Source organism: Nannobrachium achirus (genome assembly GCF_963921795.1).
Source record: "Nannobrachium achirus genome assembly, chromosome: 8".
In the NCBI taxonomy this organism is placed as follows: domain Eukaryota; kingdom Metazoa; phylum Chordata; class Actinopteri; order Myctophiformes; family Myctophidae; genus Nannobrachium; species Nannobrachium achirus.
In genome coordinates, this window is record NC_137817.1 from 42,461,192 (window position 1) to 42,488,691 (window position 27,500).

The 27,500-nt window shown below is 43.7% G+C and overlaps 1 protein-coding gene across 1 annotated transcript in view; it reads right to left on the reverse strand.

The window, feature by feature from the left end:
- The window catches only part of npas1 (neuronal PAS domain protein 1), a gene marked incomplete at both ends in the record, with an annotated part of 59,677 nt that overhangs the window by 28,323 nt on the left and 3,854 nt on the right, over positions 1-27,500 (reverse strand). The window contains 2 exons of the mRNA XM_080731448.1: positions 6,287-6,354; positions 27,303-27,500. The exon at positions 27,303-27,500 is cut by the window's right edge and continues 41 nt beyond it. Of these exons, the coding sequence (XP_080587574.1) occupies positions 6,287-6,354; positions 27,303-27,500 (266 nt within the window). The remainder of the gene's footprint in view (positions 1-6,286; positions 6,355-27,302) is intronic.

Consider the following 27,500-nt stretch of genomic DNA (forward strand, 5'->3'; position numbering starts at 1 on the left):
AAAGCTATTTCAGCCGCAAAAAACTTTCTCATTGGGTCTGGGGACACAATCCGGAGAAAATCCTGTCTAAAGATGTGATTTATTATTGGAGTGGGCGGCGCGATTCGGCCGTTAGCGCGAATACGGCCCGTGGATGGCCGAGTCTAAGTCCCGGCCAAGGATGGACGTCTAGACCGGGGCTTCGTTGAGGCCTCCGATAAAATAATTCATTTTATTAAATATCCCGGACATGTTCGGGATAGGCACCCTGGAATACGTCGCGCCGCCTACAATGAACATTTGGTGAACATTGGGGGGGGTCTAAACTTTATTTTAAACCATTTTCAATGGAATAAATCGTCGGAGCATCTAGCGTCTCTCGTTGGTGAGCGCTGGGCGAGCCGGGACCACCCACGTTGCTCCAAGCAGCTCGGGGTAAGTAAAATAGCAAATAAAAAATTGTTTTTGATCCCGAATATCCCGAACTAGTTCGGGATAGGTACTAAAAGGGTTAAAAGGTCCTTAAATTGTCACTTTAGAAATGTGCAGATAGTACCTCTATACACTTAAACTTTATGTTGGTTGTTTACTGTTGAGTGAGAAAACAATGTTGCACATTAACTTAATCATCGTTAATGGGCTTAAAAAGAACAAGGAACTGGCGACGGAATTGATTAGTTTCCATCATTACCGATTACCGAGTGTCAGTGGAGTGCTGGAAAAAGTTGAAGCAAGCTCAACTTTAAATTTGTAGCCTTTTGAGCTTTTGTTCAAAAACAAACATGTATCTTCATGTCGCTGGCTTCTTCTGAAAATGCAGTGTAGCCTCTTGCTTTGTAGCTGTTATTGTAGCATAACCCAAACCTAACAGACACACATTCATAAGTTAAAGCGTTCAAGTTAATGTTCCATTTGTGTTCTTGTATTTGGCCTATGCTAGCCATGTGACCCCATTGTGTAATGCAATTACGCTTGAGCTGGCTGCACAGTGGTGTGGCACTCCTTGCAACATTGTGGAAAATAATTCACTGAACATTGTTGATCATAATAGCATCTCACTGATCATAATATCGTAGTGCTAGAATGAAGGACGCATGGCGAACCAAGCCATCATCTTCCAATATCTACTGTGTAGGCAACTCATCATATCGCAGGCATAGCTCAAGCCTTATAGTACCACACGTCACAAAATGACAGCATTCATTGCAATGATCGAGTTGCAACAATCAGTAAAAGCCTCAGACATTGGAACTGGCATGGATATATGGAGAGTGATGGAAGAACACAGGAAAGTGACTAATATGCACCTAACCATGAAAGGAAACCATGCGGTGCATGGCTTATTGTGTCTAAAAAGACATATTTAGCCACTTGTATGCATGCCCCCAACCACTGAAATCAAACTAGCTAAATTGGCTAAAACGATAGAAAGAAGTAAATGAAAACATTCTAACACTCATCTTTTCTTTTCTCTAATTACAATCTAAAATATGAACCATGTTGTAAAAAAACAATGTTGTCCTTTAAGTATAAGAAAGCGTATTATGTATGTTACTTGCCTACCTACATAATCAGCCATTCATACAACATGAGATGCAAAGCCTGCCCTGAAAAAAAATAATTTTAGTTTATTCACTGTAATAATACAGCACATGATGTGGTGTAGCTTGTAGATATATCACTCGTCCGTCCCAACTACTTCATGTTCATTTTGGGAAGCAACACCCCTGCATGATTGAGTAGATAACTTATGATTATGAGGTACTATGTCAGGAAGAACTCATCAAAAAACAACACTGAATGTCCGAAGAAACTGAGCTCCCAAAAAGCTCCAAATTATAGCCCTAACAACCATAATAGAATGGAAAAGTATCTGTAAAATGTTACTTCCCTTGGCTTGACATATTCTGTTGATACAGGCTTTTGATACAGGCTTTTGAAACAGTCGAGAAAAGTAATCAGCTGTGAATAACATGATGTGATTTAAAAAATGACAACCTTTCACACCAGCTGCTTTCTGCGAGCTCAAATGCGCTCTGAAAAAGCTAGTGAGAAAGCACAATAGAGACATGCAAGAAATGAACTGTAGTAAGGCAACAATATTTAAAAGTAAGACACAAAACATATGAATTATAAAATAGAAGACATGGAGCCTGGCATGACTATCTACAACTGGACTGACTGGGCTAGCGTAATGAATGAAATATCAACAGATAAAAAATAAACGCATGTACGGGTACACACACGCGCACATGCACACACGCGCACACGCGCACGCACGCACGCACGCACGCACGCACGCACGCACGCACGCACGCACGCACGCACACACACACACACACACACACACACACACACACACACACACACACACACACACACACACACACACACACACACACAAACACACACTTCTTTCTCTCCCTGTATTCCCCCTTCTCTCCTCTGTTTCAACCCCTCCTAATATATCCTCCTTCAGCCATCCCCATGTTCTTCAGGTCTATACAGTCTGTGCTTAATACCTTTTTCGTCCGTCCTCTCTCGGTTGCCGCATCCCTCATTTTTTTCCTGTTGTCCCAGACGCCCTCCCTCCCCTCCTCCCTCCCTCCCTATCTCCCTCTCTCCCTCCCTCACTAAGAGTCCCCACTCTGCTCTCCATTCATCAGTTTCACTGTGAGACCGTCTTTGGTGGCCAGCGCTATCGCTAAAACATCTGAGTTTTATGGCCTGCGCGTGCCAGTGTGTGTGTGCGCGGGTGTGTGTGTGCGTGGGTGTGTGTGTGTGTGTGTGTGTGTCATGAAACTGTAGCAGGTTAGTCCACGGGAAGCGAGGATGAGGAACCATCAATAAGCTCAAGGTGGAGGCATAGCATAGGCCTAATATGGTATGGTATGGTATGGTATGGTATGGTATGGTAGAATATGGTATAGTACAATATAGTATACAGATTATCGCAGTAGGCACATTTACTATCATTTATTTTTAATCACATACCTACAGTCTTATTTATTTACAAAGATAACGAGAAATTAAAAATGAATCGCCACATACAGCAGTAGGCTCTCAGAAGTCAAGTAATCCTAAACAGTGAATGGTGATAATGCTTTCAGTGCATATACCGGTAGTTACATGGACTTATGGTCTTCTTGGTAGACAGTGGGAACTGTACCAAAATTAGGAGAGAAATGTTTGTGTTGGTGTAGGCTGAGAAATGTAAGGTGTTGCAATGTTTTTGGCACTTCTGCATGTAGTTGGTGCATATGTCCATTCCCGGCTATGACAAAAAATACAATCACAGATGCCCCAAGGTTACAAACCACTACTTGAATCAGTTCATGAACTCATTCATATTTTGGGGCGAACGTATTGAATTTTCGCTTGATGAACGTTTTTGTGAAAGTGTTCATTCTGGTGTTTGTGAACAGCGCTCTCTCACAGTATAACTTTGATCAAGAGTGTAACAGATTTCCATAGAGCATTCCAAGCGAAAACCCAGCTAAAACACACCATAAATAGGCCTTAATATGTAGCAGAAAAAAACATCCAATGACAGGTGCAGAGAGCACATTAATCCCTACAAATAATTGACGCAGAGACCCATGGGGTCCCGAGTCAGCATGTCTGGGGTCTCACAGCACACGGTTAGTTCTACAGACTCCAACTTTTTGCCTATGTTATTAGCTGCTTCCCCTGCCATTACTGTACTTGCACGATGTACAGTTGTACAAAACAACTTTTTTTAGTAGAACCGCTGATCCAACCAATATGCCCATAAAAGGGATAGGGACTGACAGATATATAGATCTCCATATATGGGCAGATATGCGTCACACTGACTCACAGACTTAGTCCTACTGATGTCATCTGGGATCACTGACACCCTCTGGAATCCCTGATCATAACCTCAAGTTGAAAGTAGGCGCACCAGTCATGCTGATTAGAAACCTGCAAGCAGGTCTCGACCGCACTCTCAAGAATGGCACCAGAATGGTGGTAATGCAAATAGTGTGATATTGCAGAAGGCACAAACAGGGGAGAAACAATCTTCCTCCCAAGAATACCTCACAATGACAGAAGTGATGAGCTTCCCCTCACCTTCATTAGACGACAGTTCCCTATCCGCTTAGCTTTCTATATGTTACCATCAATAAGGGTCAGGGCCAAGAGAACGAGTTGGCATCTACTTGCCTCAACCTGTGTTCGCTCATGGCCAACTCTACACAGCCTTCTCCAGGGGAAAGAGAGCCAGGCTGTAAATTGTGGATAATGATGAGGGCATTACTGACAACATTGTTTAGGGAACTCCTTTAATTATCCAAAGACAATCATTCAAACAGCCGTTTCTTACATTAAAAATGTTACACATCTAACAACAAATGCTCATTTCCATCGACAACTGCCCATAAGCATTTATACCCAATTGTCCACATGCATCATTCATACTCATTGCTCAAACCAACACCTTAATTACTCTACATTCACACAACTTCCAGTTCATATAAAGACAGCCAAGAGCACTGGGCATTATAAGATTCTCAGTCAATTCTTTGTTGATTTCTAAAATACAAAATTCTCCATATTCCTTGGGAAGTCTACTTTCATGTGCTGTACCAGCCATGATTGTCCTGTGTCCCTATCAAAAGATATCAAGCTAAAACTTGACGTGGGCCGTCAACTAGCGCATAGAGTGCACAAATCCATATTGCAGCTAAGACCAATCGAAGTTGACTAGGCCATATCTCGGTCAATTCTGAACCAATTTCTTTAATTCATTTGCGGTACCAGCCATGATTGTGCTGTCTCCCTATCAAGTGAAAACTAAACATCGGTCCGGCGATGGCAACAACGCATGCATGCAAAGCCCTACTCGGCCAGTTTCAATCCATTAATTCTCAAAGAATGTCTGTGATTCAAATTTTACTATAATCAACAGACATGAGAGTTTCAATTCCTTGTGTCAATTGTTTTTACCATTATAGCCGGGGAACCACAAGCCCAAAAGCTCAAGGAATAGGGTAGGACATGTGATTTTCTGCCGTACTTTTTATTTCTGTTTTATCTATTAGTTTGTCATTAAGGTCCACAGAATGAGAGGCCTGCTCTGCCGGAAACATCGCGAAAAAAAGTTATGGCCATTTGTATATTCACTGTCCCATTGACTCCACTAGAAATATTAAAAAAATAAAATAAATGTGCTTTAAGTAGCATGTGAGGGGTCAAACTAGGGGTTCTTCATGATTCTGAATCCATTTCAAGCATTTGTTTTGCATGAAAAACATTCCTTGGGTTTCAGCAGCCCAAAACTGCATGTGAAAAGTGGAAAAAAGGTGATGACTCATCACTTTTCACAGTTTTGGGGGGCCGAAATCTAGCCCAAGGAATGTTTTTCATGCAAAATTGTGACCATATGATTATGGCCATGAATGCACTTGGACATTTCTCCTTTCAAATGATGTTTCTTTTTCTTGTGGTCTCAGCGCTTAACATAGGTGTTCAGTGCTTAACATATATGGGCTCATTGAGCTGTGTCAATAATTTTGACAAATAGCTTGCAACAACGTATTGAAAAAAAAAGAACTATAAACTAGTTCATTTTTGGAACCATGAACTTTAGTTCAAAATGTTGAACTATGAACTATGTACTGAACTAGTTCATTTTAAAATGTGTGAACTGAACAGTTCATGTAGAAAGTGAACTAATAAATACCATTATTATGTTATGTTTTGGAACATTCTCTCTACAACAACAGGAGAAGGGAAAGGTTCTCAATTCAATACTAGGCTCCTCCTAACCTTGTGTCAAAGTGTCCTTGAGCTAGACACAGGTTGGTACTGAACATTGTGGTTGCCTTCGCTCTTGGAGTGTGAATAGTGTGTGTGTGTGTGTGTGTGTGTGTGTGTGTGTGTGTGTGTGTGTGTGTGTGTGTGTGTGTGTGTGTGTGTGTCCGTGCGTGCGTCCGTGCGTGCGTGCGTGCGTGCGTGCGTGCGTGCGTGCGTGCGTGCGTGCGTGCGTGCGTGCGTGTGTGTGTGAATGAAACTATAGGAGACTAGTATTACCCCAGGTTTATGATAAGACGAGCGAAGTGACTCGCTATGCGCTCTCCCATAGCGAGTCACAGATTGAGTCTTATATATAAAACTAATGTCGTACACCGCCTTGGACAAAGGCGATATAATAATGATATACATAATACCAAATACAACACTACATTCTCTCAAAAGGAAAACAGTGTCATCTGTCATTCACAGCAGAACGTGTACATTGTAGGTGCTGTGATGCTGGTGATCACAGTGTGGTTGTGTTTACCTGTAGCAGATGAGCTCCTAGGTGCGTTTCAAACATGTCGGTGGCCAGGGAAAGGGACGAGCGTCTTACTGCAAGGAAGAGACAGAACCACACACACACGCGCACACGCACACACGCACACACGTCAATCATGGGCCTACTGACAGGTGACCTTCGTTCAGTCTCAATTCAAAGCCGATTCTAAGCTGATTGATGCTGATCTGCACCAAAGTGTTTCAGTGGCCGTGGGTACAGCACAACAACACAAAGTGCTAATCCAGATCGAATCCGATTCATGAAATCTAAACCACATTCTCCTGCAGAAATGTAAAATGTCAGCTTAAACTATAAGCACACTGCAATACGTTGTCACTGACACGGGGAGAGAACGACAGAGAGAGAGAGAGAGATAGAGAGAGAGAGAGAGAGAGAGAGAAAGAGAGTGAGAGAGAGAGATGGAGCAAGAGAGGGAGGGAGAGAGAGATGAGAGAAAGAGGTGGAATGGAAAAACAGCAAGGTAGCGATAAGAAAGGGTACATACATTTGATGGAGAGAGGGAGTGAATTAAGGAGAGAGTCACATAGTCAGAGTAATGAGATGTTGCACTACCCATAGACTGTGTATGACAGGGGTGCCCACACTTATTTTACTTGAGAGCTACTTTTAAAATGACCAGCTCAACATGATCTACCCGCCCCAAAAACAGTGTACCTGAGGGGGCTTTGGTACCTGGGGGGCTTTGGCACTGGCGTTACAAACACAAAGAAATGGGGAAATAGCGGGGAAATGTCTTAGGTTAGTCTTACGTTTTCATTTTTTTTTTTTTGTAATGCTAATGTGATTTTTGTTCATAAATATGTTTCTTTATATTTTAATTCTATTTTAGGGGCATGTCATGTGATCTACCTGCACTGCCAGATCACAATCTACCTTGTGGGCACCCCTGGTGTATGATATACTGTACTTATGAACATTAGTTAAGGTGCTAGAAAAACCTCAAAACAAAACAGGTCAGTGTGTTGTACATGATGGGAGAAGAGGAAGAGATTCATCATCATGTCTCTGAATCACCTTTAACCTGGAGTTTCTATTTTGATCATGTTGTTAAAATGCAAATTCATTGAAAAAAACGTTGTCTTTTAAATAAATACTCAAACTACAAGCGAGTCGTGTCGTACAACAAAGTACTGTATGCCGTAGGGCTTGAAATGTTAAGTCATGAAGGAAACATTGGAGTAGCCGTATCAGAAACTGTGTTCTGGGTTATCCTTTGATGTAACATTCTGTATCTCTGCTGTCGGACAGCTACATGTCCTAAAGGGGTCTTCAACCCCTAGAGGGTCCTCAGAGTTACTACAGGGGGGCCACCAAATCTTTGTGTGATAGGATTATGTTTTTACTTTAAACATTTGAACCCTAGCATCCCTATTCTGAGTGGAACATTAGCCATAAATAGCAGATCTACAAGCTTACAATGCCTCGCGCTGCTAGGCGTTGTAAGCTTGTACTGTAGATCGGCTATTTTTGGCAAAGAGGTTTGTAGAATGAAAAGAAGAGCAGACTAATAATACACATTACTCCAACACTTCAAAACTGTCAAAGAAATCTACAGTATGAAGTTGGAGGTGGTTTGACCGACAGTTTTGAGGATCTAATGGAATGAGGTTTAGTCAGAAGCGCTTTTTAATACTTTTCCCTGATTCAATTATTATTTGTAAAACCCCCACACAAACACATGCAGGGTGTTCAATAGCACCGATTTATTTCTTTTTTTTTTTTTATAAAAACGTTGAACAATGCGTTCCTAAAGTGGGGTCAGGGGACCCCCAGAGGTTCCAGGTGGTCCCCAGAAAAATGTGTTAATGTAGCATCACAATCACTTTAATCAGTTTAAGTATCCGTGGGTTTTTATAAATATGCAACCAATGGAAAGCATCAACAAGAGCTTGTTGTGACTACATTGGACTTTTTCAACGTTTCCTGAAAAATAACGATTTTGGATAAACAAAGCTTCCATTGTGCAAATGCTAATGGATTGAAACGTATAACAACGTCTTCAGAATGAAATCTCCAGGCCCAAAATGGCATTGAAATGAAATACATAACGACACTCCATTAATTACTGTAATCATAAATAAGATGCATCTCTGCATTGCCTGTAGTATGTCTTCTACACATTTAGCGTGACGGTAGAAATTGTGTCTAAAAGTGAGATGAGGGATTGTGACACGCACGCACGCACGCATGCACGCACGCACGCACGCACGCACGCACGCACGCACGCACGCACGCACGCACACACACACACACACACAGGCACGCACGCACGCATGCGCTAATACTTGTGAGGACATCAGCATTGTAGGATGGCGATATTATGAATGTAATATTTACATTCACATCTGTTGTGATTTTTAACACTAAAGCCGAAAACGGAAGTATCATGGTGTAGGACACGGCATTCAACTGAGTATCAATCCGGCATAACTCTAACCAGAACCTTCAAATGTCTAATCTGTAAGCCCAAAATGTATATTTTTCTGGTCTAAAAAGTCCCAAAATCGTTGGATTTATAACCACTATATAGCAACCACTTCTCTTGTGGCGACAAGGACAATTTATAGTCATCACAACTTGGTCCTCACAAGTATAATAATAAAAGTATAGTACACAAACACACTCACACACATGCACACGTACACACGCGTGCGCGCGCGGACTGAGCCTCTGCATCGCTACTCTTAATGCATCCCAAACACAGGCTATCAGAGCTGCTTCAGTGCCAAAGTGGGGCTGTTTACCAAAGCAATTACAATACAAATAGAGGTGGAGGTGCTTGGGGGGGGGGGGGGGCTTAGGTATGAGAAGAGCAGAGAGGCTAGGAGCAGCGAAAATGAGAAAACGCTAAGGAAGGTGAGAGTGATCACTTTCTCCCCGGCAAACGACGGCGCGAGAGACTGCGGTGACAAGGAAGATTAATTCACCAATCGGCTGTATTTACTGTTTTATGTCAAAAAGAAAAGAGGGTGGGGGGGGAAAAAAGGGAAAGAGTGCGATGCTACGTGCGCACCTGAACACGCGTGATTGCAAAAGTGTGGACTGTTAGCGACGACTAATCGCACTCCGCCAGGACTCCTTCTGACACGCCGATATGCGTGCGGCGCGCACGCACTTGTGTGTATGCTTGCATGTGTGCATAGTCATGGTGCAACCCTGCTTTTTTTACGTTATGCAGCGTTTGTGCATCAAAGTAGGCCTATACAAACACATCGTCGTTGTCGGGTGGAAACCTTGTATCTTCAAGTTTCAAATTTGTAAGTTCTTTCGCAAAGTAAGGCGCTGCTTCATCATACAAGGCTGTCACACAAAAGTAGTGAAAACAGCAGATCTACAAGCGCACAACGCCTCGCACCACGAGGTGTTGTGTGCTTGTAGATCTGCTGTTTTCACTAGTTTAAATCATTGTTAAAATGATGAATGCAAAGCGAACGGTTTTGGACATAAAAGGTTTTCACCCGACAACGCCGACATGCATGTTTGTGTGTGTGTGTGCATCTGTCTGTGCGTGTGTGTGTGTGTGCGTGTGTGTGTGGTGTGAGTGTAATGCACCGTGTTTGGGCGCCTAACATTGCCGCATGCATTTGTGTGCGTCTTTTGTCGTTGTGAGTATGGCGCGTCCCTGCGTGTACTATACTGCATGCAATGTTGCTTGTTTGCGTGTCTGAGTACTTGAACACATGCATGGGTGTGTGTGAGCGTGTGCGCGTGTGTGTGTGTGAGCGTGTGTGAGCGCGTGTGTGTGTGTGTGACTTCAGGGAGCACTGGATATCTGTGTCTGTGCGTCGCTGCAAGGCTGTGGGAAATCAATACGCGTTATGACAGGAAAATGAAAGCTCTGCTCTGGGTTACAAGTGAACACTGAGGGAGGGTCCACACACACACACACACACACACACACACACACACACACACACACACACACACACACACACACACGCATGCATGTACACACACACACACAAGCACACACACGCACACACACCGGCATGCACACACACATGTTATGCACACGTACGTGTGTGTGTGTGTGTGTGTGTGTGTGTGTGTGTGTGTGTGTGTGTGTGTGTGTGTGTGTGCGTGCGCGCACGCACATACAGGCAAAGGCACACACACAACTCCCAGCTGCCTGCTTGCAATGTACCTTTAGTGAATAGAAGAGGGAGGCATTCCATTAAAAGCCACAGACAGACACACAAACACATACTCACACAAACACATACTCCACACACACACACACACACACACACACACACACACACACACACACACACACACACACACACACACACACACACACACACACACACACACACACACACTCACGCGCACAGAACCGGCACAGATGCAACATGTCCCCTCCCCTATTAAATAACACAAATACACTGGCACGTACAACACACACACAGCCACACACACCCACGCAGACACACGCACGCACAGTCGCACACGCACACACACCAACACGCATAAATACACAGTTGCTGGACAAAGCCACAGTGGCATTGTATTATTGGGGTCCCCCTCCCCTGTGTGACAGAGTGTGAATATCAATAAGGCTGGTCCATTCAGCGCTATGAAAGAAGGTCTGGGACGGGGACCCTCCGGCTCAGCCAGCCAGGCAGCCTCTGGCTGGAAGGAAGGAAGGGAAGGGAAGGGAGGAGGGGGAGACCCATCTCTCTCTCTCTCTCTGCCTGCCTGTCAGCCTCTCTGGTGGGGCTAAACTGGAGCTGGAGTCTGGATGGGTCTGGAGGAAACAATTCCCCCCCCCCCCATCGCCATATCAGAGATTCAGATATGTGAACAGGATATCGTCGTTGTGGGGGTGGAAACCTTGTATGTCCAAAACCGTTTGTTTTGTATTTATCGTTTTGAAAATGATTTAAACTAGTGAAAACAGCCGATCTACAAGCACACAACGCCTCGCGGTGCGAGGCGTTGTGTGCTTGTAGATCGGCTGTTTTCACTACTTTTGTGCGATGAAGCATTGCTTTACTTTGCGAAAAAATGTACAAATTTGAAACTTTGAGATACAAGGTTTCTGCCTGACAGTGACGATATGCACGTGTGCGAGTGTGCATGCACACACACACATGTGAACGCACACGCATGCAAGCGCTCACACACGCGGCGTGCGCGCGCCCGCACACACTTGTATTGCTATTCTTGTGAGGAAATAAACATTTCGGAAAAAAATATTTTCTGGAAGCCATTTGTACATTTTGTTTTTGCCATTTTTCACCCGTTTAACCATAAAGCCAGACATTGCAGATGCACAAGCGCGCGTCCGGTGTTTGACACCGGGGCGCAGGTCATAAATCAGGCATGACTCCAACTCCAACAAAATCTAACCTCTGAATGTTGAATCCTATAAGCCTAAACCCCAACCTGAACCTTTAACTGGTTGTTAGCTTAACTCTAAAAAATGATTCTCTCGTGAGGGCCATGCAAATGTACATCGTCACTGTCGGGCAGAAATCTTGTGTCTCCATTTTTTATTTTTATTTTTTTTAACTAAAGCCCTACTTCATCACAAAAGGCTGTTGCACAAAACTAGTGAAAATAACCGTTCACTATTTTGAATAATTTCTGAAATGATAAATACGAAACGAACGATTTTGGACATATAAGGCCTGACAATGACGGTATATTTCTCGAATTCTACATCATACACTTGACATTCGGGCCTCACAAGTATAGTGACACACACACACACACACACACACACACACACACACACACACACACACACACACACACACACACACACACACACACACACACACACACACCTTCTAGGTTCTCTGGAGAGCGAGGGGGGGGGGTGATCAGTGGTGTTCAGTAGTGTCAGGGGGGCCGAAGGAAATGCTGGATGTGACATGTGGCCGTGGGGGGGAGGGGGGGCTGACGGATGAGTCCACACACACACACACACACACACACACACACACACACACACACACACACACACACACACACACACACACACACACACACACACGTACGTACACAGAGGATCATTTATTAAAGCCTGCCACAGTACAATAGGGTGGCCGGGAAACCAAAGCACTGGACTTGATGTGGGCTTACGTGTATGTGCGTGAGTTTCTGTGTGTGTGTGTGTGTGTGTGTGTGTGTGTGTGTGTGTGTGTGTGTGTGTGTGTGTGTGTGTGTGTGCGTAAACACATTCACATAGGGATTTGCAAAGGGTCTAACAGCACTGCTGGTATCTCACCCCGCGAACAAAGAGCCCTCTGTACTGCCGGTGTGAAATGCATACTTATGTGTGTGCGTGCACGCTCGTGTGTGTGTGTGTGTGTGTGTGTGTGTGTGTGTGTGTGTGTGTGTGTGTGTGTGTGTGTGTGTGTGTGTGTGTGTGTGTGTGTGCACGTGCGTGAGTGTGCGTGTGTGCAATGCTTTTTGTATCACTACATGTCCTGATCACCTGTTAAACCTCCAGAATATCTTAATCCACCCTAGTTGAAATTGAGCTTGAGGTTCAAAAACTTGCCACACGTGGAAAATTGTGTGTACTGTATGTGTCAATCTACAACATATCTTAGTGCGAGCATGCATGTGCACGCACACGCACTCATGCATGCACGCACACGCACACACACACACACACACACACAGACATACACCTCTGCGTGCACCACAGGTTTAAAAAAAAAAAGCACGCACGGGCGTGCGGAGGATCCGAGATCTTTGATCAACGCTTTCTGTCACATTCTCGTTTCATTAGCTTGCCGGGGACTTTGTGCCGTGCACGGCGTGCAGTCTTAATTTCATTGTGGGAATAGGAGACAGGCACGGGACGGGGACCATGATCGGACACGTTAATTACAGTCTGACTCACAGGTCAACGCTCGGGGTCTCCCCCAGCGCGCTGCAAGAAGAAAAGATTGAAATTTCATTTGAATGATTTTCATTATGCTTCTGTCCAATACATAATTTAGTCCCCGAGAGAAGTCTGTGGTCACTGGGAATAGGTGTGCACGTGCGCGCACACGCGTCTCTCGTTCCTCCCCCCACAGTGTCAACCTTTTAACCAGGTTAAGCCGTTGCCATGGGAACCACCGATAACAGATGCGTCGGCCACTATGAGTTCTTTTCTATAGCGCTCGCCCTCTCGTCTCGTCCTTCCTCTTTGTCTCAAATTTGGCCATGTGTCTTGTTGTGCCACAGTTTGTGTCTTTAACAGAACATGAAAAAAAACTAAATAGAAGCTGATGCCAGATCAACTGCCAGCTTGTTTACTAGCGTCCAAATGAGGTGGTTTACTGTTCGAACAGACAGAGAGGGAGAGAGAGAGAGAGAGAGAGAGAAAGAGGAACACCCTAATCGTGACGTCCTTTTCGGGCGCAATTATCCTCTCGCTCTGACATCCATCCCTCCCCTCCTTCCCCTGCTCCTCTCTCCATCTCTCCATCTCTCCCTCTCTCTCGCTCTCTCTCGTCTGTCGCTCGTTCACCCGCTCTCTCTTCTTGCGGTCGAACATAATTTGAGTGCAATTAACTTCCCTTAAAAGCCCTGGCTGTTTTAAACGCCGTGAATTAGAGGGGAGACAGACGCACGGGACGTGAAGGGAAGAGGGTGGGTGGGTGAGGGGGGGGGGGGGGGGGGTACAAAGGAGGAGGAGGAGAGGTGACAGAGGAAAGACAGAGGCAACGAAAGAGAGAACGATTGAGGACTGGAGAGTCGAGGCGAAATGAAAGTCAAAGTCAATGGCGATAGAGAGAGAGAGGGAGAGAGGGAGAGGGAGAGGGAGAGGGAGAGGGAGAGGGAGAGATATCAAAGAATCGACACAAAAATAGATTTTTCATACTAATAATCTAGTCCGATTATCCACTCAAAAGGGCGACTCACACTGAGCACTATACCTATAACTATAAAAATATAGTTTTAAAAATCAAGTGGATGCATGGTGAACGATATACAGTAGTTACAGTAATCATTTGTTTTCTTTTTTTTTTTAAGACATGTTTTGGGGCTTTTATTCCTTTATTGATAGGACAGTAGACTGACAGGAAATGGGGAGAGAGATGGGGAGTGACACGCAGCAATGGTAGCCGGGATTGGGAATCGAACCAACGACAACACGCTGTCAGGCCACACTGAGCCCATGTGGTATGCGCCCGGACCGGTAGGCCAGCGGGCGCCCACGTTATCCTTATAATTCTAGCGTTCAGTGTGAACGGCACTCTATTCGGTGTATAACGGTGGCGTGCAAATATAGCTGATCTACAAGCTCTCCCGTTAACCCATTCAGAACGGGTACACATTATGGTGTATCATTATTTTATGCTTTAACTATTGAAAAATAGCAGATATACAAGATCACAGCGCGGCACTGAGTGTCTATAAGTGTCTTTTGAATCCTTCTAAGATTTTTTGAAAAACCTATGTTTCTATGTCAGCAATCTGGGTAGCCATCGTCAAAGAAAGGTCCTTTTCACTTCAACTGGAGCTCAGTTAGTCTGTTCTTGAGAGACTACTATGTCAGTGGTTCTAAATTATTTTCATGTGAAGGACCCCCAAAATGATATGTATTTGGCCACGGACCCCCATCACAAAATATTTTGTTCCAGGGACCCCCAGAAGCAAAATTTGAGTTACAAATGTTCGCTTTGAAAATACATATATTCAAAGATTTGCACACATTTTCACTAATTTTTCAAAATAGCAGATATACAAGCTCAGCAGCGCGGCAGTGCCGCGCTGTGAGCTTGTATATCTGCTATTTTTCACTGGTTAAAGCATTCAATAATTCTAGGCCTAAATAACACAGTCTGTTAATCGAGGCGACAGTCAGAAACAACCGTGATATTGATTTGAAGTCACGTCGCCCTGCCCTACAGAGAGGCAGACAGACAGACGGTCAGACAGAATAACAGAGGCTCAGAGAGAGAGAGAGGTGTGTTTGACCTCACTAACAGAGGCAGTAAAATACTTCAGCTATAGCAGCAGTGAGCCGTCGTCAGAGGACAGTCGTAAAGTGCTCGTCACCGCCGTGTGTGTGACCGAGTGTGCGATCGAGTGTCCAGAAGTGTGTCGCTCGGGGATTCGGAAGAATTTCCCGCAAACAGAAAAAAAAAAAAAAAATGATCAAAACCGGAAGGTCAAAGGCAGATAAGAGATTATAGAAAAGAAGAGCCAAATTGTTTCCTGTAAACAATTGTTTTTTCCAAAACAGGAAAGCTTTAGAGATACGACTACGAGTGATCTCAAAGAAAAGAGTTCAGTCCTTGAATGTTATTGTAGTGCGCAGGGAGGTAGATGCACCTTACACGGGCACGCGCACACACACACACACAGAGAGAGAGAGAGAGAGAGAGAGAGAGAGAGAGAGAGAGAGAGAGAGAGAGAGAGAGAGAGAGAAAAGGAACGAACGGTGTCTCTGGATCATTTTACTTTTCTTCCTTTTGGCCTCCCCTTTTCATTCGTTTCCTTCTTTCCCCTCTCCCTTCCTCTGCTCTCTCCTCCCCCCTCTCTCTCTCTCACTCCTCTCTCTCTCTCTCTCTCTCGCTCTCTCACTCCTCTCTCTCTCTCTCTCATCTCTCTCTCTCTCTCTCTCTCTCTCTCTCTCTCTCTCTCTCTCTCTCTCTCTGTGAAGGTCATGCAATTGATTTTCCTCTGTCTATTCATTTTTCAAGACTGGCTTTGAAACGTGGGAAGCAGACAAAAGCCACACTGCCTCCACCCCTTCCCTTCTCTCCATTCCTCCACCCTCTCTCTCTCTCTTTCTCTCTCTCTCTCTCTCTCTCTCTCTCTCTCTCTCTCTCTCTCTCTCTCTCTCTCTCTCTCTCTCTCTCTCTCCTCCCTCCCTCCAACTGCCCCATGCCCATCCCAAGCCCTTTGGAGGAGCAGGAGAGTGGAAGAATGCAATGGGGTTGTTGTTCACCTCCTCTCCTCTCCTCACCCCTTCTTCCCCTCTTGTCGTGTCCGTCTCTGTGTCTCCCTGCCCTGCTCTTCCTCCCGGGTCCCTCATCCTGCGTCCCCGGCTCTCAGCCGGTGATCTGACCACATTCACACTGGTGGAGATTAAACCCATGCATCACACTTTATAAACCCTGCCAATGGATTGTGGGTAGACTTGCTCGAACCGCTGTCCAAATTAGCATCACATAACCCCCATAACACACACGCGCGCGCGCGCGCACACACATGCACACAAAAGTGTGTGGTGTGACCTGCTTGGCGCTGTGATTAATGAAGTTGTAAAGACTGGCACGTGAGATTTCTGGGTTTTATGGGACGCGACGGTTTGATGGCTCGTTCTCTCAGTGCACGTTCAGGGGCGTCACACCAAATTCTGGGCCCTGGGTACAAGGATTCACTGCGGGCCCCCCATGAATGTTAACTATTGAAAAATAGCAGATATACAAGCTCACAGCGCGGCACAGAGTGCCGCGCTGCGAGCTTGTAGATCTGCTATTTTTTTTTTTATCGTGAAAATGTGTGCCAAGAAACCTATGTTTCCAGGTCAGTGATGCTCAAACTTTTGGGACCCCCCAGAAGCAAAATTTGAGTTGCAAATGTTCACTTAAAAAATACATTCAAAGATTTGCGCACATTTTCACGACTTTTCAAAAATAGCAGATCTACAAGCTTGCACTCGGTGCCACGCTGTGAGCTTGTACAGTATATCTGCTATTTTTCAATAGCTAAAGTTACTAGGGCCCCTCCACCTTGGGCCCTGGTAACTCAGTCCCACTTTCCTACCCCGTGTGACGCCCCAGTGCATGTTATATACGGACATAATGCAGCACGCGTCACGTGAGTACACTGGCCAAACCAAGGTTTCAAAACGCCGGGTCCTGTACGTGGCACATCATCGTCGCTGTTGTCTAAAACGATAGAAAGCAGTAAATGAAAACATTTTAACACTCATCTTTTAATTTCTCTAATTACAATCCAAATTATGAACCCTTGTTGTAAAAAACTAAAGTTGTCCTTTAAGGCTCTTGGCCACAGCACAACTCAAGACACACAATATATTGGGCACATTAGCCAACGTCATAGAACAGTGGCTTTCAACCTTTTTCATATCAAGGCCCATTATTTATTTGGCATTTGAGCCACGGACCACCGTTTGATGGGATTTAGCCTCTCAGACCCAAAACCTTTTGTTTTCGTTGGATAAGATTCTGTCCACAATTCCATGCTGTACTGATGTGGGATAGGAGAGATGAACAGGCAAACGTTGATCAAAATATAAAAATATAAATAAATCTACATTCTCTAATTGTGTAGACTTCTTGTAAATTGAGTAATGCAGATGTTTAACAATAACTTTACTTTTGAGCACACACACTTGCTCATTTTAAGCTCTCAAGATCTATAAGGGTCCACTCTATCATTTAGCTTGGGACCACCTGGAATCCCCTCAAGGACCACTGGTGGTCCCCGGATCACTGTTTGAAAACCACGGTAATAGAATGTACGTAGTAGGAATGTATAGAATGTAATGTAATAACTAGACTACCTTTCCATTTAATCTCAAATAGCAATGGCAATCTCAGAAAGCAATGAGGGAGCACAGCACCTTGCTCCACTCAAAACCAACAGTGCACAAGGATGATTGAAAAAACACTTCAAACAGCTCACCTCAAACAGCCTCTGATTTGAAAAGTAACCTTAATCCACACGTATTTTTTTGTTAAGGCCACTTCAGTCCACCCTGCATGTCATTTTATGTCAAATAAACAACTCTGTCTACTCATGTCCTCATGTGTAATCGAGTCTGTCTCCATAAGAATAACCAAACCAGGTCCACCTTTGTTGAAGAAACAACTCCTCATTATACTGGCTTTGTTGTGACCGTAGGTTGCTATTTAGTATTGAAGACTTGCAGCTCATGTCCGTCTGCCTGTCTGTCACACCTCATGCTCCATATATGGCCAAGACACTTGTGTGTCTGTGTACAGGACTGACTGTTGTTTTGTACAGAACAGTGAGACATCTGCGTTAAGCCTAGTCAGACCTGGCATTTCAATGGTGTCTATGGGCAGGTTCACTATTTGCATCCTGTGTGATCACAAGTGGACATCTCTTCATGCATTAAAAAAAAGTCACACCTAGTGTGAAGGGAGCGGAGCTATTTATGAGTTAATTTCATTAAGCGTGCCGCGAAGCTTGGCCAATGTGACCCTGGGCTTACAGAGCCCGGACAAAGCCAGATGTTGGAGCTTAGCTCCTTCCAGGAGCACCACTCCTGGAAGGACACCTCTCCACACATAAAACAGATTGGTGTTGGACATCTCTTCATACATGTTTAAATGCCCTCAAAGAGGACAGTCATCTCCCCTCAGACTCAGAGTCAGTCTGCTCGCAGACAGCAGACACAGTAATTACTGCATGTCTCAGTAGGACATGTTATACAATACACAGATGAGGAGGTATAATACTTCTGTCAAGGTGTTGATCAAAAACATGTTCCCATTGTGGTCCATTGTACTCAATTCATCAGTAACTAGAAGCAGTGCTCTTCCGAGCACAGGTCTCCACCAGACTGTGCGTCCTGGTGGTGCAATCCTGCAAACTTTGGAAGCTAATATTAGCCAATCAGGATGGCATATGAAATATCATACGGATCGGACTTGATCACATGACTATAGAGATACTGTGTACCGATTTGCGTGATTTTTGGATAAAATCTCAAGGAGTAATATCCAAAAATGTGTTTTACATAAGTCGGCCCAAAGGTGGCGCTATAAAAGGCTTATGTGAAAAATGCAGGGCAAAGGTTTATCCTTAGCTTCTAGGGAGTGCGCTTACAAAGTTTGAAAGTGATCGGTGGAGTTATAGGTAAAACCACAAATCGGCCTGTTATAGCGCCACCATGAGGCTGATTTAAAAAAAATTAAGTGGCATTTCTTCCTCGGCCTAGTGGGAACGTGTGTGCGCGATTTCATGATAATTGCACTTTGCGTTTGTGATTTGAGGCATTTTGTTCAAAACGGCTCGATCCCACAAACTTTGGAAGCCAATCTTAGCCAATCAGGATGGAATATGCAAAATCGGACAGATCCGTGTCGATCACATGACTGTCGAGATACTGCCTACCGATTTGTAGGATTTTTGGCCAAAATCTGTAAGAGTAGTGCACAGAAATGTGTTTTGCAAACATCGGCCACTAGGTGGCGCTAGAAAAGGCCCATTTGAAAAAATTAGGGCAGAGGTTCTAGATTGGCTTCAAGGGAATGTGTGTGCTCACTTTGGCAGCGACCGTGCCAACAGCGACTGAGATTAGGCGCTCACAAACTGCGAGGACGCACGCACGGACGCACGGACGAACGGACGGACACACGGACGGACGGAGGGGAAAACATACTCTCCCTCAGCCTTCGGCTGGTGGAGACAATGAATACAGCACAACAGAGCAACAATGGCATCAGGCATTGACACTAAAGCTTGCCCACCGGCCCCCGGCAGGTAAATAAAACTCTCGGGCAGGTGAAGTGCTTTCAGGTTGCACGGACCGAGCAAGTGCTCATTTGAGAGGGGATGCAACCGTCTATAAACACTTGACATCTGTCTAAACACCTGAACGTGGACAGAGCTGTCTTCTGGTCTGTGGAATGTAAAATAAGAACACTGAACAGTGAACAAAGCCCCAGAAAGTAAAAAGCTATGTGTATCATTTTATAATGGACGAGTTCAGGCAAATGGGCATGACCTTTGGACAAGTAGAACATGACCTGTACTTGCCCGACCGGCAAGTGTCAATGAGACCTGAGAGGGGTGAGAATGATTAAATATAAATATTATAGTGGACTCATTGTACCCCACAATGCATTGTGAAAAGTAGTGTACAACCAATGGTCACTACACTACCCAAGCACTATACCGGTAGCTCGAGTACTTACATTATAAGCTCTATAGGCTATAACAAGGTATGTATTCATTATTTAACACATATTTATTATGGATGATCCACCAGACAACATTGATCTGACATGTTTTAAAGGGCTAGTTCACCCCATAAATAACCTTTTTTCTATCGATGACTCACCCCATGGAGACTTGAATTCATGGACATTCTTTAGTTTTTGTCACATTCCTAAGCCAATCATTTGATGACCAGCAGTGGTTCTCTATGGAGACACAAAGAGCCTGCTTTGTTCACTATGGAGACACAAAGAGCCTGCTTTGTTCACTATGGAGACACAAAGAGTCTCCTCAAATTATTGGCTTAGGAATGTGATGAAAACAAAACAATATCCATGAGCTCCATGAACTATGGGGTGAGTAATTGATAGAAAAAAAGTCATTTTGGGGGTGAACTATAATTCCTTTAATTGTGTAAACGGCGTACTCAAGTGTCGCTTATGTGCATTTTTATGCTTTAGTCAGTGTGATCTGTGCCCCATCCATTCGGCTATCAGGTTGCACCCAAACATGTTTTTCCCCCCTTTTATTTTCTACATTTCACCAAAGAGCTCACACAGTCACAGAACTCCCTCCCTAGATCAGGGGTTTTCAAAGTGGGTGACGGGGCACCCTGGGGTGCCGCGACGGCAGTCCAGGGGTGCCGTGAGATCATTTGATAATATTTGGGATTTATTTGGACACTTGAAAAAATATTTAGTATCATTTTAAACTTGAAGTACAAAGTTATTTTCAGTCAGTACTAACCCAAATGGCTATTATCTCAACGTTTTCCTCACAACATAATCACTAAAATATCATTACTGTCAGGCAGAAACCTCTGTCGCACAAAACTAGTGAAAACAGCAGATCTACAAGCACACAACGCCTCGCATCATAGTACATTTTATAGATGATAAATACAAAAAGAAAGGTTTTGGACATACAAGGTTTCCACCCGACAACGACGATATTCTATAAATTTAAGGTGCTGGGAGTGAAAATTATAATGTAGGGGTGCCTCGGATTAAACAAATATTTATGGGGTGCCCTGAGACAAAAAGGTTTGGGAACCCCTGCCCTAGATAGATGGAGAGCAGGAAGGAGGGACTGAGTGAGGGATTCTGGACCCAGCAGGTGTTTCATCATGTTAGCAGAGTGACATGGATCGCTATGGCCTTGGTACTGTGTCTGCTCTTATGCTGTTTCATACAGTAGGCTTCCATACAGCTCTAATATGTCCCACATTATGTGCAGAAGAACTCATCATCACCTCGTATCGATCTTCCACGCACAGTGTTATGCACACAGGCCGCTGTGTTTCAACATATCATATCGTTGTTGTCGGGTGGAAAACATGCGAGGCATTGTGTGCTTGTAGATCTGCTAATTTCACTGGTTTTGTGAGACAGAAAAAAAACATACAAATTGGAGATACAAGGTTTCCGCCCGACAGTGACGATATCGTGGCTGTCAGGCAGAATCCTCCTATCTTCATATTTAAACCTTTTATGTTTTGTTTAGTTTTTTCGTAAATGAATGCCAATGCCCTACTACCTACTTTATCACACAAAAGTAGTAACAATAGCCGATCTACAAGCTCGGCCATTTCCGCTATTTTAAAATGATTATTAAAAAAGGCACGGCTCCCTCGGACAGCAACAACATTCTGTACCAAGGCCGTGAGGATGTGTAGCAGACCTGGCAGCAGCACAACGCAGCGTCTATACAGCAGTGTTCAAGGCCACTTGCTCCTGGATGCTAGCATGAGCAGGTGTGTAAGCCGGACCGGAGATGGGGGTGCATTTTTATAAGTCACTACTGATCACAAAAGAAACAGTTCAAAATCCACTGGTTTGTTCCTCCGTACATTACCTTGTGGTATATTATGAAACCATATTTCACATATTTTGTACTTACTGTAAGATCATTTGCTACTCTGCTTCTTAATATCTTCTCTCCAAGCAACGAGGTTGAGAAATAGTTAATAGGTTAAGAAATAGTTAATACCTCAACCTCATGTCAGAGTGCAAACTCCTGGGCATCAAATTAGTAAATCTGGCAAATTGCTATGGATTTTATGGCACTGTTTTCTTAACCGGTCCGAGGGACGACCAGGAATATAAATGGACTCTTACAGGTTTGTAAATCTGAGAGTGTACAAATGGAACGACTTGTTCCGTTTGGTAGATAGATAGATTGGGGTCCCAGGGATAAACATGACATTAAATGGAGGTCCATGGCCTATATAATGCCTAAGAAACTGGGGGGTTCTTCAAATGGCAAAAGGTTGAGAACCACTAGATTAGGGCATGTTTCCCCGGCAGACAAGCTCATAGTAATTTTGTACTGTAGAGAGTGGCACAGGGACATGCAGAGAATGTCAGAGAGGCAGGGTCTGAAATTTCTAAAAGGGCCTTTTGGTGAACATATCGAAAATAGCCGACCTCCGGCTATTTTCTGTACTTGATACCCAGTGTTGGGTAACGCGCGTTAGTAATATAACGCATATTACTAATATATTACCGAAATGCGGTAATGACTAATATAACGCCCTACTAAAAAAAACATCGGTAATATAATGCAGTAATGATAACTTATTTACAGCATTACTTTCCGCGTTACCAACCAGGGTCCCGTCGTCCCGTTTTAAGCCAATATGGTACAGATTTTTGTCGTGGGACCCAGGTTTACCTCCTGTGCATTCAGCCTTCCTCTCAAGTTCTGTGGCTGTGCGCTGCTGCTGCCCCGCACAGAACGGCACATATACGCAGGGACGTGCAGAGAATGTTAGAGAGGCAGGGGGCTGACATGTTAGAGAGGCAGGGGCTGAGGCAGGGCTCAAGCCCCCTCTGATGTCTATGTGTGTACATGCCTGTCGGGTGGATTTGAGTGCCTGGAAACCATTGCGCACAGCGAGTCAGCGCACCCAGGTGTTTAGAATGATTATTAGCCTAGTAAGCTAAAGCTACTAAATTCCACAACATTTCAACAACTGAAGGGAAAATGCTAAAATGTATGCATTACTGAGAACTATCAAATGCCTGGTTTATATCTTCCACCCATGAACTGTAGCGCTGTGTTGGTGGATGTTTTCTCCGACGCACGGGCTGTCAGATAAAACATGCCCAAAACAAGAGCTATCACTCCCACTAAAATGTGCTCTTTTGTCCAAAATATTAAGAATTAGTCCATTTTCTACAAGATGGAATTTGTTTAATCTTTTAAGTCAGATAAATAAACACACTACATTTAATAACTGAAACAATTGGCCTTTATAGTAAGTATTACTGTACACTACAGTAGGCCTATAGGCTGCAATATAATGACATAATTTATTGATAGGCCAATTTGTAAAAAAAAAAAAAAAAAAATATATATATATATATATATATATATATATATATATATATATGTGTGTAATTGTTCAATTTAAACATTTTGGTAAAAGTAACGTTAAAGTAATGAGTAATATATTACATATTACTCGAGTGCAGACAGTAGTATGTAACGAAAATTATTACTTTAAAATGAAGGTAATAAGTAATCAGTATATATTACCAAAAAGAGTAACGCTACCCAACACTGTTGATACCACACTAAACTAAGCATAATCAAGTCAATAGTGAAGATGTGGCGTAACGGCATGTATTTCTACACAGAGAGGGCAATTCTTTCAACATCAGATAAGCTGCATTCAAGTTCAGGAGAGTTTGAACAAGGCAATTCTCTTGAACGCCGCCTTCAGGTATGGCATGGATTTGCATTTCTTTCACCCTAGTAAAAACGGCATGCATGGTCTGGAGAGGGCACTTTTTACAGACAAGTAGAAGGGCAGGGGCTCAACCCCCCTTTGATGTCTATGTGTGCACGTGCCTGGAGCGGCATGTTCAGTAGGCTATGATCTCTCTTTCGGTGTACAGACTACAGAAAGCTACGGTAGACAACATGCATATTCATTATCTACTTATATCTACACTACTGTATGAGAGTAGCTATTGTAGCAAACCAACCCACGCATTAATGTGTTTGCGTGTCCTCACATCACACATATGCTTCACTGACACATGCACGCATGCACACACACGCACACACACACGAACACACGCGCGTGCACGCACATACACATCTCTAATTGTAGCTGCATCATTTCCCCTCAGTAATAGTAGCAATTAGACAAGCCGTATAATTACACTGTCCTCATTATGTAGTTAATTTCTGTAATTACAAATCGCAGCAATAGACTCCTCCCACCTTCCTTTCTGTATCTCCCTCTCTCTCTCTCTCTCTCTCTCTCTCTCTCTCTCTCTCTCTTGCAATCTCTCGGTCTATTCATACCCTGTGCGTGCGTGTGTGTGTGTGTGTGTGTGTGTGTGTGTGTGTGTGTGTGTGTGTGTGTGTGTGTGTGTGTGTGTGTGTGTGTGTGTGTGTGTGTGTGTGTGTGGAGGGTGTTTTTTAGGTTCATATGCGCTCACGTATGTGTGTGTTTTGCTGTATAGCGTGCGCTCACATGCGTCGCATGCCAAAGGCAATTATGGTCCCTGATAGAGAGGGCGATGTAATTGCAGAACTCCTGCTGTTCCTGAACAGTGTTTTTGTGGGGGGGGGGGGGGGGGGGGGGGCTCACGCTGTGGTCAGGAGTAGGTGTGAAGATGAGTCCTCCGCTACGGGCCGCTCGGTTAGAAATAGCCTGATTACATGCACACGTATGTGGTCTGTCTGTGTCTTTGAGGAACTGACTGGCGGTACTTTTTTTTTACGTGCCCGTATTCCTCATGTGATGAGATTGCCTGCCATTGATGATGAATCGCCAGTCTATATATGTGTGATTCTGAAATATCACACATATATTTCTATTTAAAGGAGTAGTTCAGACCAAAACACATATGTAGCTTTTAGCGTAAGTTCAATAAAAAGGATCTAAACCGCACTCTGCTTTAAGCCCACGTCACTTCCTTTTTCCCACGCTGTCATATACGCTCATTCACTAAATCATTTTGTATCAATGTGAGCCTTCATTGAAATGTAGCTGTCAGCGCAAGTTCAATGAAAAGATCTAAGTTGTTACTCTCAGCTCAAAGGGTGTGCTCTTCTAGCCTATGGGCGTGCTCTTCAAGCCAATATGCAGCCCAGCCAAATAGGCGATTGGACTCCACCTTTAAATATCTCCACTGCCTCTGAACCATGTCATTCTCTTTTCAGCTTGCAACAAGCAACCCACCTCCTTCCCCAACACCACCTAGTCTCCTTTGTCAAGAGTTAAGACGGAGGTTCACCTGCACTGCCACCACCAGCGTCTAGACTCCATGGGGGGCTCTCCCTATTAAATTCTAATCTATATGTATAATGTTATTTAAACATAATTATATGTTTAATGTTAATGGAGTCTAATTGCCAAACATGTATTTTGCAATCATGTATTTTGTATTTATTCTTTGCCTATTATTCAAGTAAATATTTTCTTGTTCAAATCGGTGTGATCTCTCCTTTATTGAAATAGGGTTAAATCTGCCTTTTATCATACCCCTTCATACCTGCTTTAGTTGATTTTTTTTCATAGCTGCCCCTGTTGCTAGATTTCGGCTGCCCTTGTTGCTAGATTTTGCGGGCCCTCTCATAACTAACAGATAGAGTAGATAGACTTTATTCTAGTCTAGTGCGGTTATTTCTTTAGCTTCAAAGTTAGATCCCCTCCCTTTCTAGGCTCTCCTCTCCCTGCTCTGGTGCAGAGCAGAAGCCGTTTGACAAGTAAGGATGCCTGTGAGGTCAAAACAGCGGTTTGGTTGGTTTCAGGACGTTGTGTAAACACAATCCAATAAAAAAATACTAACTTTGAAGCTAAAGAAATAACCGCACTAGAATAAAGTCTATCTACTCTGTTAGTTATGAGAGGGCCTGCAAAATCTAGCAACAGGGGCAGCCGAAATCTAGCAACAGGTGCATCAATGAAAAAAATCGACTAAAGCAGGTATGAAGGGGTATGATAAAAGGCAGATTTAACCCTATATGTGTTTTGGTCTGAACGACTCCTTTAAGCAAGCATACTGTTCTAGCCTCATATTTGCTGTTTTTTTGTCCCTCAGTTAAAAAGGACAAATTAGTGCAACCAATGTGATACAATTGCGAAGCCAGATCTCATTAAAAGTATACCCACTGTATCAATGTTGTGTTTATGAGTGCTAATAAGGCCTAATAAGTTAAATGTTATGATTGATGCGCATGCAGTTGTATTGTCATGGAGTTATTGCTGGACCAGACCGGCAGTCTGGCTTGTTTAGCCTAGAACTCATGGCCACAACTCATGATAATATACTTCACATTACTGCCGGCATTGTTCCAAATCATACCAAAGCTATTCAAAGAAGAAGCCAATGGATTCCACTTGCTATGGTATGAGATTTGCAAGAGATAGGTATAAAGACAGTGAACTTTCTCTAAACCATTATTTTCTGTCAAAGTCTTTTAAGTTAACTGAGTTTTATGGCAGTTGAAAGAATCGATTAACTTGAAAAGTCTAGCCGAAAAAAGGTTTTAAAAATGTTTTAAAACAAAACCCAAAAGTCTATGGCATCTAAATGATGACAGTATTATCAGCCAGAGAAGTGGATGATGTTAGAGTGGGTGGGCTATTTTACCAGAAAATAGTGAAATCTTATCCCACTAATTTGTCCTTATTGGGGTGAACATGCCAGCCCTTTAACAGTCTCCATGGGTATCTCAATGGCTTCAGGTTGCACATTCATGTGTGAGACTTAAAATAAATTAAGCTAAGGTGGATTCATAACCTTCTGATATAAAAAAAAAAACATCCCCCACACACAATACTGAATTGTAAAATCCAAATTAAACAAATGTGTGAAATTTGTCTTATTTGTGAAAATCCATTAGCTGTTATTTAAAACATAAATAAAAAGTTGAATACATTTTAAATATCACAAATCAATCAATCAACAAATTTGACTAGATGAGAGTGAAAAGAACTGAACAGCCATACCCCTTGTGACGTACACTACAATACAATCGTTAATGTTAAATTAACACTCACAGGATTTTACCGGGTAGAGAGCTTCTCAACCCTCCCTTCTCTCTCTCTTTCTCTCTCGCTCACCTTTGCTGCAGTTGCTGTCCCCCTCCATTAGGGGGCTCCAGGGCGGGTCCCCCTGGCTGGCGAAGGTGCGCATGTGCAGGTAGCTGATGGTCAGCCGGATGACGGAGGCCTTGTCCAGCTGGCTGGTGATGGCCCCGGGGAGAGGCAGCATCTTGGCCAGCTCAAAGAACTCAAAGTTCTCCTTCCCCCTCCGCGAGC